Raw genomic sequence first — 18309 nt, 5'->3', positions numbered from 1 at the left:
AATGTGACTTCCTTCGTTTTGAAGTCAGATTTATTTTCCTGTGAAATATTTTGTACATTTAATTACAAGGATAAGTGTAGTATAGTAAGTATAGTGCTTGAATAAACATATTTTCTATTTCTTTTTATATGTATTACCTAATCTTCCAATGTGCTCCTTCGTCGTCAGAACAACATAATGTGCCAAGACGCCACCTAGTGGTCAGAGCAAAGCTTTGCATGTGGGGTTTTTTGTAGTTCCAATGGAATGAATGTTTGTGTTGTTCAGATCAGATAGATGTTAGTACTAACAAATTATTTTATAACAATTATATAACAACCTACAAATATACAAAGAAGCAGCAGCCTAATCATGATCATAATAATGATATAATATTGTAGTTAATTAATTAATTAATTCATTCATTCATTCATTATAATAAATCATGTAACTTATGACAATCTTCCCCACAGGCATTTGATAATCTACTTCAGATTTTTTATGAGGTAAGTTTTGTCTGAAAAAAAGTTTTTTTTTTTAAATATGTATGTAGACTTGTGCATAATGATTTGACATTATCATAATCTATATGCTTGCTTGTATTTTTTTATAAAGTATTGATATTTTACCTGTAATTTCTCTATAAACACACGTTCCATAAAAGTATACAATTGGGCTTTTTGAAATCAAGTGGTTTCCCTTTTTTGAATTGCATAATAAGTTCATGGAGGACAAAAGCTTTTAAGAAAATCATAACCCATTGTTTGTTGAAAAAAAAAAAAAATTTTAGGGAATGCTGACACACCTGGCCTGGACCTGTGCTTTAACTCTGGCCTCTGTCGTTGCCATCGCCTGGTACATCAGAGACTCCTTTAAAGTCGGCAACTTGGGCAACAAGCACGTGTTGATCACAGGCTGCGACAGCGGCTTTGGAAACCTGCTCGCCAGACAGCTGGACCAAAAGGGTTTCCACGTCATGGCCGCCTGTCTCACCGAGAAAGGGGCCTCGGATCTGGCGTCTGCGTCCTCTCCCAGGCTCAAGACCCTCCTGCTGAATGTTGCGGACAGTGCGAGCATCACGAGAGCGGTAGAGTGTGTGGGCGCTGAGGTCGGAGGCCGAGGTGAGGCGGGCGGAGAGCAGGGATATAGGGAGATAGATAGGGTGCCAGCCAGAGGGAAGCACTGAGAGAGATAAAAAAAAAAAAAACACACTTGTTACCCCTCCATCCTCCTATGATTCATGCACATGTACATGCTTCCCAAACCATTTTGAATAGGTGGGAGAAACAAACTGCCCAAATAGGGCCGTAGATGTAACATGCGTATATTTATCTTCATACTATCTTCACTGATCCATAAATTGTACAGGCCCCCATGGCAGACTAAGCTCTGGATGAAGACCAACTCACACTCAAAAAGTTTTATACGCAGTACGTTATCTGCCTATAATATACTGTCGTGTGGTTTTACATTTAACTTGACCTGACAAAAAAAGTGGAAAATAGCAAAAACTCACCATCATCCTTAGCAAGATGACATATTATTTATATTGTATTATATATTATAATATATATATATATATATATATATATACATTTATTATAAATGTAATATATAACGTATACAATGTACTGTCACATTTAAATATATTTACATCGAGATTATGAACCTAAATATATAGTATTTCACCCAAAAAAGGTGTATAACATGTATTTCGTATATAACATGTGAAACAATAAAATAAAAACATATTCTGTATAAAATAATAATTTTGTTGCGGATCCACTGCAATTCCTTCGAGGACCACGGGGGAGGCCCAGACCACAGTTTGGGAACCACAGCCTTTGAAGGCTACTCCTAAATAGGCGGATAAGATTTAACTGTAGGACATGTTTTTTATCCCTTATCAATAGAAAAAGACCCGCACTATGTAAGGGACTATGTAGTGGAAACCGAGATTATGTACGATTTTGAATGATTACTGTATAGATTTTGATGTATCGTATGCATTGTATAGTGAATAACTCTATTATGCAGTTTCATTTAGAAAAAAAATTTAAATCCTGAGACATTGCGTAACAACAAAGGGAGGTGGGGGGGAGATCACGAGCTGAACACATCATTGACCTGTGTTTCACACTCTTCCCTCCCTTCGCCTCCAGGTCTATGGGGGTTGGTGAACAACGCGGGCAGATCGACCCCCATCGGGCCGACGGAGTGGATGCAGTTGGAGGATTTCACCAAAGTTTTGGACGTGAACCTGATCGGGGTCATCGAGGTCACCCTCCGGTTCCTCCCTCTGCTGAAGAAGGCCCGCGGCAGGGTGGTGAACGTGGCCAGCATCTTCGGGAGACTCACTCTCGTGGGCGGAGGATACTGTCCTTCCAAGTGGGGAGTTGAGGCCTTTTCCGACAGCCTCAGGTATTGACAGGCCTTACTGTCCGATCTCCTTTTTTTTTTTTTATCTCAAATTAATACTTATATTAACACTTATATTTTACCAGGGAATTATTTCACTACAGGACGATGTCACGGACGGGGTTTAATCTAAATCACGACTAAAATAACCCTACTTGAAAAAAAGGCCTTTCTGAGACTATTCTTAATTGAAGATGAGATAGTTCTAGACTAGGACGTCCTCGTCTAGAACTACTTAGGCTCAGGTAATGAAGGACTAGTCAGCTCCTTCTGTCTTGTCTTGGACCTGGAGGCCCACATCCATTAAAGTCTTAACTTAAGACTTCACCTTGACCTGCAGTAGATCCGCTCTAATCTTCCTTCTGGAAATTCCGATTTTTTTTAACCCATAACTAGGGCAAGTCTGAGACTATTTTAAACGGAGAAAGGCCATTTCAGTCTAAAATTGGGCCTAATCTGTGCCCCCTTTGTATTTTTGTATTTCTATGTCGCCGGATTAGAATTAGCACTGTCGTTTGGTCGTGTGAAATCGTCTTGAATTGACTGCTCTGGATGGTTTTGTTTAGGAGGGACATGTGGCCCTTCGGCATCAAGGTGAGCATCATCGAGCCGGGGTTCTTCAAGACGGGCGTGACCAGTCTGGACCCGATCGAAGCCGACCTGCAGCGGCTGTGGAACAGGCTCCCGCAGGACGTGAGGGACTCCTACGGACCCGAGTACCTCGATAAATGTGAGGAGGCGGAAATTTTGAAGCCGGCGCTGTCCGAGTCGGAACCTCCCTCTGTGTGTTCCCCTCGCGACCCCTTTCTTAACCCGGCCTTGCTCCCTTGTTCCCAGACGTCAAGTCCCAGGGCTTCTCCATGGACCTTTTGTGCAGTCCACGTCTCTCCAAAGTGACCGGCTGCATGGAGCACGCCCTGACGGCTCGGCACCCCCGCACCCGCTACTCCGCCGGCTGGGACGCGAAACTCCTCTGGATCCCTCTCTCCTACCTCCCGACCCGGGTTTTAGACTTTGTCGGCACCGTGCTGCTCCCTGCGCCTAGAGGTTGATGAGGCGGCGCCGGTGAAGCTGCGACCCTTTCAAATGAATCACTGTTTTGTTTCACAGGAAACAAACAAGAAATAAAACTACGTGAACGACAAACCAGCATCTGTTTCATAATGTGCAATAAGGGGATTAGCATTTTCCATTTATATTGTAAATATTCAGTAGAACAACACTTAGATTTCATAGATAAAGATAGATAGATAGATAGATAAATAGATAGATAGATAGATAGATAGATAGATAGATAGATAGATAGATAGATAGATAGATAGATAGATCGATGGGTTGATAGATGGATCTATGGATGGATAGATGAATGGATGGATGGATGATGGATGGGTGGATGGATGGATAGATGGATGGATGAGTGGATGGATGGATAGATAGATAGATAGATTGATCGATGGGTTGATAGATGGATCTATGGATGGATAGATAAATGGATGGATGGATGATGGATGGGTGGATGGGTGGATGGGTGGATGGATGGATTGATTGCTGGATAGATGGATGGATGAGTGGATGGATGGATAGATAGATAGATAGACAGATAGATAGATAGATAGATAGATAGATAGATAGACAGATAGATAGACAGATAGATAGATAGATAGATAGATAGACAGATAGATAGATAGATAGATAGATAGATAGATAGATAGACAGACAGATAGATAGATAGATAGATAGATAGATAGATAGATAGATAGATAATGTATCTCAGCAGCACTGGTTCCATTCTTTTATCTCGAGAAACATAGGTGTGTTCAAAACGATCACTGATCCAGTTTTTATTTTTCTCTCTCATTTTAACACATTTCACCATCCTTCATAGACAGAATATATATATATAGTATATACTGTATATAGTGTATATTCTGTATATACTGTATAAATCCAGGTTAGACAGGTGTTTCACTGAATATCTTCTCTCCAAGATAATTAACGACAGAAACTCCCCTTTCTGCAAAAACACAGGCATGTTCAAGTATTGTTCCAAGCATTTGTTTCAAAGAAGCCTTTTTAACTTCAGTTATTATCGAAATATAATCACACAGGTTCAAATTTCACAAGGTCCAGAAAAGCAAAGGAGAAATGAGTTTGATTGTGTTCTACGGCACGTTCCGTTCCCCACTGAGCATGTACTGCAAAACCCATTTTATACTTCACTTTATTCTCTGAAATAACTATTCCCATTCCCACCCAAAATGGCCGATTTCCACGTATTTTTGTTCTTGTTCGAATATTTTATTTATTGATATGAGGTATATAAACATGAAAGATGAAATGAATAAAACATTTTTGTTCAGTGGCCAAAATATATAATAATCATCTATTGCGAATCTAATAAACTGTTGTGATAAATCTAGTGTCCATTCACAATCCAGCCCAAGCATCCGTTATGTTTCATTCTGTTTGTGTAGCTTTATTCATAAGATCATCTATTTCAAAAAGCCAGAAGATATGACAAAATCTTTCTCTTCAAATTTACAAATATACAACATATTTATTAACATTCCTATTAGCAGCTTCAGTGCAAAGATATACATATAGTACATCAAAATTTAAAAAAAAAAAAAAAAAAAAAAAAAAAAAAAAAAAAAAAATCAACCATTCAAACAAAAATTGGCATGAGAGACATCAGAAGGCATAGTCACAAACGACTCCTTTTATGTGGATAGTTTATAGAAATCTCTTCTCTCTTTTTTTTTTTTTTTTTTTTTTTTTCCTCCTCAACACAATCTGAGTTTTGTACACAGGCTGCATAAAAAAATAAATTCTGTGCAAATTGTGTGTTTCCTGTCTCCCGTCGTCCCGTCGGCGGGAGCGGGGTTATACGTCGCTGTCCTCCTTCACCAGGTTGGCCGTGTCTTGGAAAGTGTCCTCGGTGGGCGAAAAGGCGCTCGGACGATCCCGCCGCTGGCTTTTGGCGGGCGGGGCGACCCATGGGGGCGGCTCGGTTTTACCGCCGTCCCCGCCGCGCCCTGCGGCTTTCTCATCCTTCATCTGGGGAAAAAACACAAAAAAAAAAAAACAACAAAAGAACACAGACCAATTACAAAAGGAATCGCCATGGGTAATTGATCTTACACCCACCTTAAGTCAATAAACAAGCAAACGAACAAATGTATAAATAAATAAGTGAACCACCAAACACACAAATAAATAAATGAATATTTCTTATTTGCTGATGTTTAATTACTGTATACATATTTATTTATATAATAATAAATCAATAGGTGTGCCGCTAATTAAACTGGATTCCCCAAAGCCCAACTTGCATCATGGTACGGGTTTTCCAGATGTTTCAACTCACTTGAATAGGTTTCTTAAAATTTCAAATGAGGGTCCACCCCAAATCCCAATTGACATCATAACCAAGTGTTAAATATTCTTTTTTTTGTGAGCGGTAACCAACGTGCGCCAAGCCACCGTGAGCTGTACAGAGCCCGGGTCATCAAAACGTGCTGTTTACCTCTGAATAGGAGAGGTTTTCAAAGGTGGCGCCGGGCTTCAGCTTTCGTTTGAAGAAGCTCCACTTGGACTCCTGCAAAAACCAAACATGATGAGTTACACGTCCCTGTCCTGGCTGGTTCTGTAAGGGGTTGGGATTTCCCCGTGGATGTGACTGGGATTCTGACCTGAGCCGGCTGGGCGGCGGCGGCGGCGGCGGCGGCGGCGGTGGCGGCGGCAGCGGCGGCAGACGTCCTCACCACGCCCCCGCCGACGCCGCCCAGCTCAGCGTGGTACGCCGGGTTCGCAAAGTTGTTCTCGATCTGATCCCCGCTCACATTCACCGTCACCTGGCGGACGACGCAGCACATTAGCACACGACGCTGCAGCCTCCGGTACATCAGCTCGTCAGGATGTGCGTCGTTTATATGTGAGAACATATTCTTGGGTGGCTTTTCTTGCTTAATTCTATCGCACGTTCTAATTTCCTTTTTCTTTTTCCTTTCTTTCTTTCTTTCATTTTCCCCTTTGGGGTCAAAAAAAGTTCTCTTTCTTTCTTTCTTTCTTTCTTTCTTCTTTCATCAAATGTCCCCTGACGGAATGAAAATAACATTTTTTTTCTTTCTGTCTTCTTAATTTTGCCTTCGGGATCAAGAATCTTTCTTTCTTCCTTTTACGTTTCCCTACAGGATCATAATAGGTCATCTTTCTTTCTTTCTTTCTTTAAATTTCCGCTCTACGGTAGGGTCAAAGAGGAGGAAAAAGAGCATTAGTTCTATTTTTCTTTGTTTGTTTGTTTCCTTCTTTCTTTCTTTCTTCCTTCCTTTAAATGAAATGGGATGTCCTGGTGCTGCGTGGTACCTGTGTGGGATGGATGACGGCAGGATCGCTGGACACCCCCGCTGCCGTTGCGTAAAGAGGGTTCTCAAAGGTCATGGGTTGTCTTCCAGCCTCCAGGGCAAAGTTATCATCCTGCAGAGGAATTCATAATGACAACAGTATTATGTCCAAAGTATTTGGACTTGGTCAATGTCAGTGCGGCCCTTAATGACCATTTCAACACCTTCGCCATTCCTCTTTTCCATTGGGAAGTTGAAAATCTATTATTCCTATTAATAAATAGCCAGTGATGGCCGCGCTTGACAATAATGCAGTACCACGCTGCTCAAAGACGCCGTCAAAGTGCTGACGGTTGAGTTGCAGCGACTAATAAGTGAGAGTGTCACTCACCATCTGCATGGCGGTGTCAATGAATGACACCCCGATGTGCGACGGCCCCAGATCCACATTGTCACCCGAGCGGAACGTAACTCCATTCCCGGTGTCACCGGACTTCACCAGACTGCTCAGGCTGCCCCAGGACAAAATACGTTGGCGTCAGCACTTAAAAACGCAGTGGTTTCAACTCGAGAGCAGACGCACCGTGAAGAGGTGTGTGTGTGTGCGTGCGTGTGTGTGTGTGTGTGTGTGTGCGCGTGTGCGCGTGTGTGCGTGTGTGCATGTGTGCGTGTGTGTGTGTGGTGGTATACCTGGGCAGCTTGGGCATGGAGGGAATGAACGATCCTGTTCGTTTGTAGTTGAGGAAAACCCCAACGGCCAAAGCCCCGGTGATCAGAATGATAATGACCGCCAGCAAAACAGCTACAGCTGGTGAAGAAAAGAAGATGAAGAAAAACAAAACATGTTATTTTACCGTGCATGTAGCTGGGTGAATTGCTGAGGCTGAACATTGATAATAACATCTCTTTTGGCGGATCATTAAAAACAACTCAGCAAACGTCCATTAGTTTACTGAGTTACTATAATTAATGGTCTGACCCACAAGTTTGCTGAGTTGTTCAGGTTTTGCTGTTTTTTGTTTGCTAAGCTGTTCTGATGCATACATACTAACTGGGTCAGTGGAGTATTTTTTTTAATTTTTAATTTAATCTTTTATTTTTAAACCTGTGCTGTCGGTGGAGTGGAGTATTGTTTAAACTGCAATTACCCTTAACTTTGAAAACAACATCCACTTTCGTGGCTGGACTGTGGCAAAATACAAATATGTCAGGCAGTCATGCAATTTCACAGAAAAGCTCAGAGATCAGAGGCTGTTAGCTTTACAAGATGGACAGAATGTTCAGGTTAAATGAAGGTGAACAAATGTACCTGTTCCTGCTGGAGCGGCCCTCGACTTCCCCATCTCACAGTAACTGCCTGCGTAGCCATAGGGACACCTGGACAAAAATGCACAATGCAAGTATTAGATTTTTACTCTTTGCAAGGTGACAATATCTTTCACCTGTGGGTGCGTACAGTAGGGCGTGGATTTACACACGAATGCCACAATGACAGAGAATGACGCTCGAATGGAACCTGCGGCTGCACTCACTTGCACGTGGGCAGCCCCCCATCGTCAGTGTAGCAGGTTCCGCCGTTCATGCATCTGCATGCAAGGGGCATGGCAACCGGAGCCTCAATGGCTGTGGGGGGAGGGGGTGAAAGCCACGCACACACAGCGTCAACAACCACGACACCACGCAGAGATGCCGAAACGGCCATGCGTGCACGGATGTTGAAATGGAATGCGTATCGTACGAAAAACGACAATGGAATAAAAAATGAAGCATCGACAAACACCGCGTTCGCAGGAGGGGCCGAAGCGGCGGCAGTGCCGCCGCCAACCGTACCTGCGTCACACTCGTTGGAGTTGAACCCCAGGAGGGAGGAGCCCTGCGGGCAGGTGCAGGTGTATCCGCCGGGGCGGAGGAGACACAGGTGACTGCACACGTCCTTGCAGGGGTTGGCCACTGCACAGGGGAGATAAGGAGGAACATAGTCACCCTTTGTCGTAACGGCACAAGAGGCAGCCGTTCATTAAAAAAAAAGCACATTCCTCGTCGCGGGCTCAGAGCGAAGCCATGACGCGCACGCATCAACAAACATGCGAGATAAAAAAGTCAAACTATATTTAACCATGACTTTGATAATAGTTTCCTTTTTTAGTTACCTTAAAAGTTAATAATAGGCGACGTCCTACCTGAGTGGTTGTGCCGGTGCTCCTGGTAGATGCGGACTTGAGTCAGCCAGGGGTTGATGGTAAGAACCTTGACTTTATTTCCGTTTCCAAACTTGTTCGTCTTCCACACTTCACCTTTCTCCTTGGTGGTCCAGTACACGTGGCCCTCGAAAATGTCCAAACTGTAGGGATTTCCGATGTCTGCGCCACACACAATCACAATAATGATGTGGGGTTTTTTTGGTTGTTTTTTTTGTTTTTTTTTTACAAAGAGGATCACTAACACAAGGATCTAGACTTCTTCAGACCCGGAAACTGCATGCATCCCAACCAAAATGTGATGGATCACATAGATAGTTTAGCTCGTTGTCTGACTCCTCAGAAACCCCCTAAATCAAATCAGATTCCATCTGAGCCACCCCCCCCAGCCATGGACCCATATTATTCACACAACAAAATAATTACTAATAAGACAACTTTTATTCTGGTTCCTTCCAGCTATCTTGCACTCGTATCTGGTCGGATTTAGAAACAGGTGCTCAGGGACTCAAATTCGGGGTTGCTCCAGCGGTGGATGTATGCTTTGACTCTCATGTACAAAAGTGTCTGTGTTTGTCATGTGGACTTTTTTTTAACCAAAGTAACCACGACCATTGGTTCATCCGTCCAAGACCTTGTGACCCACCTGTGATCTCTTGCGCCCCCCCCTGTGGTGTTCAGGCACAATTGTGAAATTCAGTTGGGAATCGCTGCTCTAATTCGCTCATTTGCGTCGTCCTCCGGATACTGACCTCCGGACATGACAACCTTCCTGTCGGTGCCGTCGGGCTTCATGGACTCGATGACGTTCTCCTTGGAATCGCACCAGTAGACTCGGTTCCCGTTCAGATAGTCGAGAGCGAGGCCGGTGGGCCAGCCCAGGTCCTCGCCCAGGAGGGTCTGCCGCTGCTGCCCGTCCATCCAGGCAGACTCTATCCTGGGCCTCCTGCCCCAGTCCGTCCAGTACATGGTGCTGTTGCATGAGCGCAGGGAAAACAGAAATCATAACCTGGTTACAAATCTGTTCAAAATCGCTTTGCTTTATCAGTCTCGAGTAACCAATCCTTGGACCACCGAAAAAAAAAAAAAAATTATCGAAATGAGCTTTCAAATAACAGCTGGAATTATGTGACGAATATCGATTTAGCAGGAAATAACTTTTTTTTTTTTCATGAGAATGTAACAGGTTTTTTGACAAGAACTAAAGTTCTTGGGTTTCGTACCCAAGGGATGGATTGACAACGATGGCGGCCGGCTGGTCCAGATCCGTGTGAATCAACCACTTTCTGTAGCGCCCGTCCAGTTTGGCCACCTCGATCCGATTGGTCCCCGAGTCTGTCCAGTAGATGTGTCTGGAATATTTGAGGCGGAGTTGTGCCCTCGGTCAACAAAATTCATGCGAACGTACAGTATTAATGTTCCCTATATCCTATGTTTGTTTGAATTTGGTCCTTACACACTACATTCATAATGCACATACGGTTAAAACACATAATAATGACACATAGGTTTTGTTTCACGTTACATACATATTTTATTGTTGGGATTTAAGTTTGTTATCAGGACAATAACTCCACTGCTGCAGGGCTTAGCGAGCTGTGGAGGAGTCCATCCAGTTCAACCTCATGGGGGGGGATGGTTTATTTTGTATTTCCTTTAATAATAATCTTTTTTTTTATAGATGAGGGTTTTTGTGCTTATTTAGCAGTTCTTTAACATGTGCACTTGTGTTATTTAGTCCCTTGTTTTATAATATTTCGAGTTAGTCTTTTTTTTTTGTGATATTTCTTTCACGGGTCTTGTGTCATTTTGGTTTGGTCATGTCCCTATAAATGTTTCCTCCTGTTTCTTTGGTCAGGTCTGTTTGGCGTGTCTATTTGTCTTTATGTTAACCCCTGTTTAAGTTCTTTTGACCCCACTTTTAGTTTTATCATACTTTAGTTCATTTTTTTTAAGTTTCCCTCTGCACTTATTTTGCAACCCTCCTAAGTTGATTATATATATTTGGTCAATAAATACAAATTTTGCCTCAATCTACCTGCGACTGACGGCTCGCTTCCTCACAGGGCCGCTGTGCATGATGCCTTACCCTCCGATCCAGTCCACGGCGATGCCGTCGGGGCTGGCGATGTATCTCAGGTTCAGATCCGCTTCCTTCACCGGGTTGTTGCCGTTGTCATTGAACGTGGTCATGTAGGCCCGCTTGATGGAGCCGAACTGAGAGCCCCGCCCCAGAACCGTCCAGTACACGATACCTGAAGAAGAGCGGGTGGACAGTTCAGGTGCGTTGAAGCTCGACAGCAAAACGAACCGTGAGGGATCTCCGGCGGGAAGTCTCACTCAGTCCTATTCCGTCTGGGTCCCACAGGTAGTCCAGCGCCTGGATGTGCTCGGCGTCGTCCACGTAGTCCAGATACTGCTCAGACGACATGTTGAAACGACGGATACGAACGTTGTCTGGCAGGAGCAGCACAGGTGGGTTTCCTATTGAGGAAGATTACGGATAAAAATATCAAATATTACATGATGCGACGAGACAAGAAAATGATGTTTCACAACAGCTAGTAGAGGATAAAGAAAAGGTAAAGCACTTAAACAATCTAAAATATTAATTTATAGATATAGCACTAGCTGAGATCAGAACAATGAAATGGAATAAAAACAAAACTCAGCACCAAGTCAAGTAGTAGTTGTCGTCATTTTCATTTTATAAAGGCCTGTGGGTCCCAAACATTTTTCGTGACAAGGCCGCCTTGGCAGACTAAACTCTGGCTGAGGACTGCACCCACTCCCCCCCAAAAAAACACTTTATTTGCCTGTAAGGCGCTTTGAATGAATTTAACTGTGGTGACCCCTTGGGGGCCGCAGGGACCCCAGTTTGGAGACCCCTGGTCGAGGAAGCCCGATACAGACTCTTACCCTGAGCAGCGCACTCTGATCCATGGCGCTCCCCAACCGACAGGAATCCCTCGGCACAGAAACACTCGTAGCTGCCCTTGGTGTTCCTGCACTCCTGGGGACACGTCCCGTACACCTCGCATTCATTCACATCTGTTCCCAAAAACAAGGAAATGGGGAAATGGTGAAAATAAAAACATCCATTAACAGTAAAGCAGTGGGAAGGCAGAGTTTAAATGGGATACTGTGTGATGGTGGTATGAGTCTCCCTATGCATACATATTATATTATATTATATTATATTATATTATATTATATTATATTATATTATATTATATTATATTATTGATTTGTGATGGTGCCTGTACCTTCGCAGGTGTTCCTGTCCGTGGGTCCGGGTTTGTAGCCCGCCATGCAGGAGCACAGGAAGCCTCCGCCCGCCAGGTCGGTGCAGTTGTGCTCGCAGATGTTCTCGTCGCAGGAGCGCCCGCCGCCATGGTCTGACGGGAGCATAGATTACATCATTACACCACAATTATAATTATAATTTTTTTTGGATCTGGATCCCCAAAGTAATCAAAATAAACACAAGATGTTCCACCAACAGTTTTTAAACACAGAAATGAACAAAACGCAGTCAATTCACACATGATTATATTTCTCCAATAGATTAGGAGTAATATTGTATATTTTATAAGAAAACACTTATAAGAAAGGATTAAAAAAAACATTATTGTGATGTAATTCATCCTGAAGAAATAGTTTGTTAAGAATTATGAGCAGGCTCTATTCTAAGGTGCTACTGTTATTTTCATCTTTCCCATGTATTTATTATCTCATATCATGTGTGAACCAAGACTCCAAGAAGATTTCTGTTTGCGGGGCAAAATTGAACTGAAAAAACGGAAAAAAAAAATCTCAATAATAAAATCCAGATATCCTAGACGTGTGAACTCACGGCAGCCCAGCTCGTCAGAGTGATCTCCGCAGTCGTCATAGTCGTCGCAGGCGTACTGCAGAGGGATGCAGCGGCTGTTGCTGCACTTGTACTCATCCTCCGAACAGGGCCCATGGGTGGGGTCCTGACCTGAGACGTGAAAAAAAGACGAGACGAGAGTAAACATGGAGAAACCCAATCCCTCCCCATTTTCTGTGTTGTTTTCTTTTTTATGATTTAAGGCTTATTAAGGTTTTCAGCTTTTATCACAATACAGACAATAATGTAAACAAGAAAAGAAATATAAAAATACAATCGTGACAAGAAACAGAATAATAAAAATAGGATGACATAACAACAGCAGAGAAAAATATAAAATAAAAGATGTATTTAAAAAAATGAATAAATATATAAAAAACACCAAAATGGGTCTGAGAATCCTAACAAAATCAATATGCACTAATTTCAGCTGTAATACATTGTGTAAATATACCATTTAAGCATCTATGCATCATACTAGCCCCACCTCCCTGTCACCTACACTTACAGGAACAATATATTTCCCCCAATATATTTCCCACATGTTTGTGCTCTATCAGCTCCTCTGTCTAAGATTAGTGGTTATTGTTGTTCAGAACTCACAGTTTTCCTGCTTCTCGTCCGTTCCGTCCCCGCAGTCGTCCACAGAGTTGCACAGCTCGTGGCTATAGATGCAGCGGTTGTTGTTGCAGCGGAATCGGAACGGAGGATCACACTGGATGTCCACTGCAGGGGGCGGATGGAGAGATATGGACAGTTATGGAAACCTACATGGAAAGTTATCCATTTGTGTGTGTGTGTGTGTGTGTGTGTGTGTGTGTGCGCGTGTGTGTGTGTGTGTGTGCGCGCGCGTGTGTTTGTGTGTGTGCATGTGTGCGTGCGTATCTCACAGCAAAGGTGGAGCTCTTCGTCGGAGCCGTCCCCGCAGTCGTTGTCCCCGTCACATTTCCAGTGCGGCTGCACACACACGTGGTTGCTGCACTCGAACAGGAAGGGAGGGCAGTACATGCCGTTGGGGAAGCGCGTCGCTGCAAAGCGCACACGCAGAACACATGGCGCGCCGTTAAACGTTTAATCGGAACGGTTTCGCCCCTGAAAAAAATAATTTAATTCCGGCACAAAGACACTTACGACATGATATCTCGTCGGTGTAGTCCAGGCAATCTGCGTTGCCGTCACATTTGAAGCGCTCGGCGATGCAGTGTCCACTGCCGCACTGGAAGAATCCTGGGTGACAGGCTCGCAGCTCTGCAACACAAATTCCACTTTACACCACAGCTGTCAACAGGTCTGGGCGATATGTCTATATAGTGTCGATATCATGAGTCTGGAAATCGCCTGGGATTTTGATTCTCGGACTATTGTAATATAGTTAAATGTTGTTTATACAGTAAAGTAATTTCTTTTTTCGGAAATTCATAGACTGTTCTCGCGCTTCTCATCAATGCCTCTCCCTGCTTGGTCATAATATAATAATAAATAAATCAACAGAAAAAACAAATAAATAATAATAATAATAAGAATAATAATAAATACAATAATAATAATAATAATAATAACAATGATTATTTTGTTGTATGTAAATATCTTGTGAAAGCATCAATAGCCATACCCAAAATATCAATATCATTGTTATTGTAAAAAAATATATATATATATATATATATATATATATACACAGTATATTTTATTTTTGGTCAAAATTGCCCAGCCCAAGCTGAAAATGGGACCAAGGCAACTTTACCCTCCTGCTATAATTACATTTATTTCCATCATATCAGAGGCTTGTTTATATTTGTGCAAGTTACAAAAAACAATATAATGAACGCTGGTGGGACTGTTGGGCCAAAGTGTGCTTGAAAAGTTGAAGTTCTGCAGCTTCTTTGCCGGGTGCAGCCCTCAGCCACTGTCAAACAGCCAAAGCCTGGAAGCCGAGGCCAAAACAAAGAGCCTCCACTCACCGCAGTCTCTTTCATCCGAGTTGTCCTCGCAGTCGTTGTCATGGTCACAGACCCAACGGTCGGGAATGCAGTGCAGATTATCGCAGCGAAACTCACTCTCCGTGCACGTCCGAGGGGCTGAGAGGAAAACAAAACAAAACAAAAAAAAAGCATAAAACATCAATTTATTTTGGTGTGAAAGTGATTATTATGGCGTGTCTGTTTTTAAATTTAGAACGTAAACAATCAGAATCACACACGGGGCACACGGAAGGCTGCTATAAATCGTCGGTTCTTCAGTTATACACAGCAGTCGATTACTTTCAAAACAGTTCCTAGATTACTGCACCCACAGCTCAGCGAGATTTAGGAGATGCCGCTCGGTGGCTTTAAAAACAGACGGACGGACGGATCACTCCCCCGGTGATTTCACTGGATTTATTGGTGCGGCTACATTATTTTGGCACCCGCAACACCGTTACTAGGGGAGGGGCACAAATGCTTTATCGCGTTAAATAGTCATTTCGGGGCCGAGACATTTGAGGAGCCGCATTACGAGCCTCATTAGCCGGCATGTTCTCCGACGTGTTTGGATTCCCCGGGGGCGAGGGGTGACACACTCCCTCACTCCCTACTCCTGACGTGCTGAGGACAGCCTGTCTCTGGAGGAGCTGATAAGACCAAAGGCCTTCACGGACCCGCACCGGCCGAAATGCCGGGCCCTCCGCGCACTCCCCCCTCCCCTGCATTATCTCACAAAACAATAGCGCGGCGATTCTTTGGCGTCGACGCCCCTAATTCGTGTCGGAGCTAACAAGTCCCAAAAAGTCGGTAGATCAGCTTCGCGACAAAGACAATCAGACCCGCACGAAAACAATGAATCCATCTCCCCCGATTCGGGGAAAACGGGAGACGCGGGGGGATCCGCGCCACTTCCACGCAAACCCAGATACCCAGGTCGAATCCGGAGACGCTCCTCTGGGCTCAAGCCGATGGGGGTCCTCTTAACCCCTCGACGCGTTCTATGTATTTTCATCTGCGGTAAAAAATAAAAACAAAAAAGGATCCTGGGCTCCGGCAGGGACTTACAGCAGCCCCGCTCGTCTGAGTTGTCCCCGCAGTCGTTGTCCCCGTCGCACTTCCACCGCAGCGGGACGCACTGGTGGTTGTCGCAGCGGAAGTCTCCCAGAGGATCACAGGTCAGCTCGTCTGGAGAGAGAGAGAGAGAGAGAGATGGAGAGAGGGGAGAGAGAGAGAGAGAGAGAGAGAGAGAGAGAGAGAGAGAGAGAGAAATAATGGGTAAATGGGATCGTGCTTGGGCAAGACAGGGATTCTGTAGCATCTCCTCATCTCTCTTCACTTGAAGGAAACTTTCATCAGCAGCGAGAGGGATGCAAAAGAGTGGAGTGGAATGGAATGTCAGTTCTATTTCGAATTTTGCCGCTTTTCCGAGTAATGGAAACCCGGTCCCGCGTTTTGTTTTAATTTGTTGCGTTGTGTCGTTGCATAAAACCACCGTTTTAGTTTGTTTCTGCAGCCGCAGAATCTCCCTTTCAAAAATACATTCTTAATTTCAAACGGATTTTCCCTGGTAAATAAAGGTAAATAAAACAGAAATCTGTGACATCTAATGAGAAGTTAAACATTGACCTTTTGACTTATTGAAATTCTTTGGCACGAAAAATGTTTTTGGAGGGCGGGACAAGGCGCGCGTGAGGGGGGGGGTGGGGGTGTTAAAAAAAAACACTTGCAACTTTTTAATTAAGCCGTGCAGAAAATTTTATCACATCTGTTTGAAACATCTCCTCCGCCCCCTCAGCCTGTTTTTTTCCGAAATGCAAACCGCAACATCACATCACGCGGGGAGTGAGAAATCCACAAGCCTTTGATAGATGGACAAGTTTCCTTGAGCTGGTCCGTGTCTACGGGAAGGGATAAGATTGCCGCAGATGAGTAGTGAGGGAGTGGAAGCGTGAAGAGGAGTGGAAGGAGTGGAAGGAGAGCCGGTCTGAGCCGTCTCTACCACGCCGTGCTGGGGGTCCCAGATAGCGCCGGGCCGCCCCACCTGGCCCGACTGCCACATTCTTACAGGCAGATTAGTGCGGATCTCCCCTCCCGTGCCGAGATGGCACTAATGGAGCGAGGGCCTCTGATAAGGGACGGGTGTGTGTGTGTGTTGGGGGGGGGGGGGGGTTTGTTTTTCATGCGTGAGGAGTTTTGGTGAGTGTGTGATGCTGGTAGTAAGGTACAAAGAGATCAGTGTGAAGCCCGCAAACACACACAAAAGCACCTACACACTTACATACATACACACACACACACACACACACACACACTCACACACATCACACACGCACGCACACAGACACATACGCAAGTACGCACACACACACACACACAAACACACACACACACACACACAAACACACGCACAACACGTGCACGCACTGACCGATGAACCCGGACAGCTCATAAATCTGCAGGGCTCTCAGGGAGAGCTGAGTGTTGTTGGGGGGGTGAGTAATGAGACCCTCTCCATCGGCAGCTCCCTCTACATCCCTCCACGATGTTCCACAGGAGGCTGAGGTGTTAGCAAACTGCCCTTCACTCACTCCCAAAAGAAACATCCTTATATGGTTTCCATCAGTTGTGAGTTGTTGTTTTTTTTTTGCGTTTCTTTGCTTTTCCTATTACTTTAAAGTGGTATTCCATGAGATTATTTAGTTGCAAGGATCGGGCACGCGCATTAAGCGCTTTTCCGTGGTACTGTTGATATGGATGAACATTCACAAAAAATATTCCAACACCTAAAACAACCGGGAAAACCAAAAGAAATTCACTTGTTCAGAGGAAGGTAAACTTTAAAGAAAATAAAGCGATTGCAAGAGTAAACCCAGATGTAAAAGAAAATGTTACAGTTTCTCATGGAACTCAGGGACTTTTAGTTGAATCCACCCACCACAGACAATTTTCAAACCTGCCAACCTTGGGAAAATATTTGAAGTACCATAACAGTGTAACAGGGAGTGTCCGAGGTTAACTCTATATATACAAATTAATCTCATTAGGATATACCCCTTGAAATGCATCAACTTTTAAGTTACCAAACATGTTACCAAACAGGAGATGCACCGATTGCAATGTTCTTGGCTAATTCTGATTTCAGATTTTTTAAAAGCCTGACCCGCCGATTCCAATTTTGGCCAATTTGGATTTTCATTCAGTTGTAGGTTCATAATAAACAATTGACTGTTAAATAACTTTTACATTTTTCGTCTGATCTTTTTGAGTTTATATCTGTGATCGCAGAAATCTTATTTTCCTATCATTGGGTCTCATTGGTTATATCTGCTGTACGTCAATGAACTCACAACTCATTTTACTGAATGATTCGACAAGAACCGTGTCTCAAAAAAGAATCGAACCTTTCACACCTGCGCAGTCTGCGCAATGTTGGAATATCATATCTTCTTTGTTTACCGTGAAGTACCTACAAACAGCTGGTCTTTTCTTTCTTTTGTTCCCTTTTTTGAGCGTCAACTACGCAACTACGTTCC

At 43.8% G+C, this 18309-nt stretch overlaps 2 protein-coding genes across 2 annotated transcripts in view; one reads left to right on the top strand and one right to left on the bottom strand.

Moving 5' to 3' along the window:
• Positions 1-772: 772 nt before the first annotated feature.
• On the top strand, positions 773-3449 carry rdh1 (retinol dehydrogenase 1; the record flags this gene model as incomplete). Its single annotated transcript, XM_080018861.1, has 4 exons — positions 773-1100; positions 2142-2400; positions 2964-3127; positions 3235-3449. The coding sequence occupies 4 exons, from the start codon at positions 773-775 to the stop codon at positions 3447-3449; spliced, it is 966 nt and encodes a 321-aa protein (XP_079874987.1).
• A 1831-nt stretch (positions 3450-5280) lies between these two features.
• lrp2a (low density lipoprotein receptor-related protein 2a) overlaps positions 5281-18309 on the bottom strand; it is a gene marked incomplete at both ends in the record, with an annotated part of 49373 nt that continues 36344 nt past the window's right edge. The window contains 22 exons of the mRNA XM_080018787.1: positions 5281-5454; positions 5924-6043; positions 6165-6251; positions 6763-6873; positions 7132-7252; positions 7431-7548; positions 8050-8117; positions 8273-8363; positions 8571-8690; positions 8921-9100; positions 9691-9911; positions 10162-10290; positions 11028-11193; positions 11279-11422; positions 11858-11989; positions 12205-12336; positions 12795-12923; positions 13416-13538; positions 13703-13840; positions 13944-14060; positions 14774-14890; positions 15842-15961. Coding sequence (XP_079874913.1) covers positions 5281-5454; positions 5924-6043; positions 6165-6251; positions 6763-6873; positions 7132-7252; positions 7431-7548; positions 8050-8117; positions 8273-8363; positions 8571-8690; positions 8921-9100; positions 9691-9911; positions 10162-10290; positions 11028-11193; positions 11279-11422; positions 11858-11989; positions 12205-12336; positions 12795-12923; positions 13416-13538; positions 13703-13840; positions 13944-14060; positions 14774-14890; positions 15842-15961 — 2858 coding nt within the window. The remainder of the gene's footprint in view (positions 5455-5923; positions 6044-6164; positions 6252-6762; positions 6874-7131; positions 7253-7430; positions 7549-8049; positions 8118-8272; positions 8364-8570; positions 8691-8920; positions 9101-9690; positions 9912-10161; positions 10291-11027; positions 11194-11278; positions 11423-11857; positions 11990-12204; positions 12337-12794; positions 12924-13415; positions 13539-13702; positions 13841-13943; positions 14061-14773; positions 14891-15841; positions 15962-18309) is intronic.

This window comes from Zeus faber, assembly GCF_960531495.2.
Source record: "Zeus faber genome assembly, chromosome: 18".
Taxonomy (NCBI): domain Eukaryota; kingdom Metazoa; phylum Chordata; class Actinopteri; order Zeiformes; family Zeidae; genus Zeus; species Zeus faber.
Note: the sequence above shows the minus strand (reverse complement) of the source record. Positions and strands in the feature narration are given on the sequence as shown.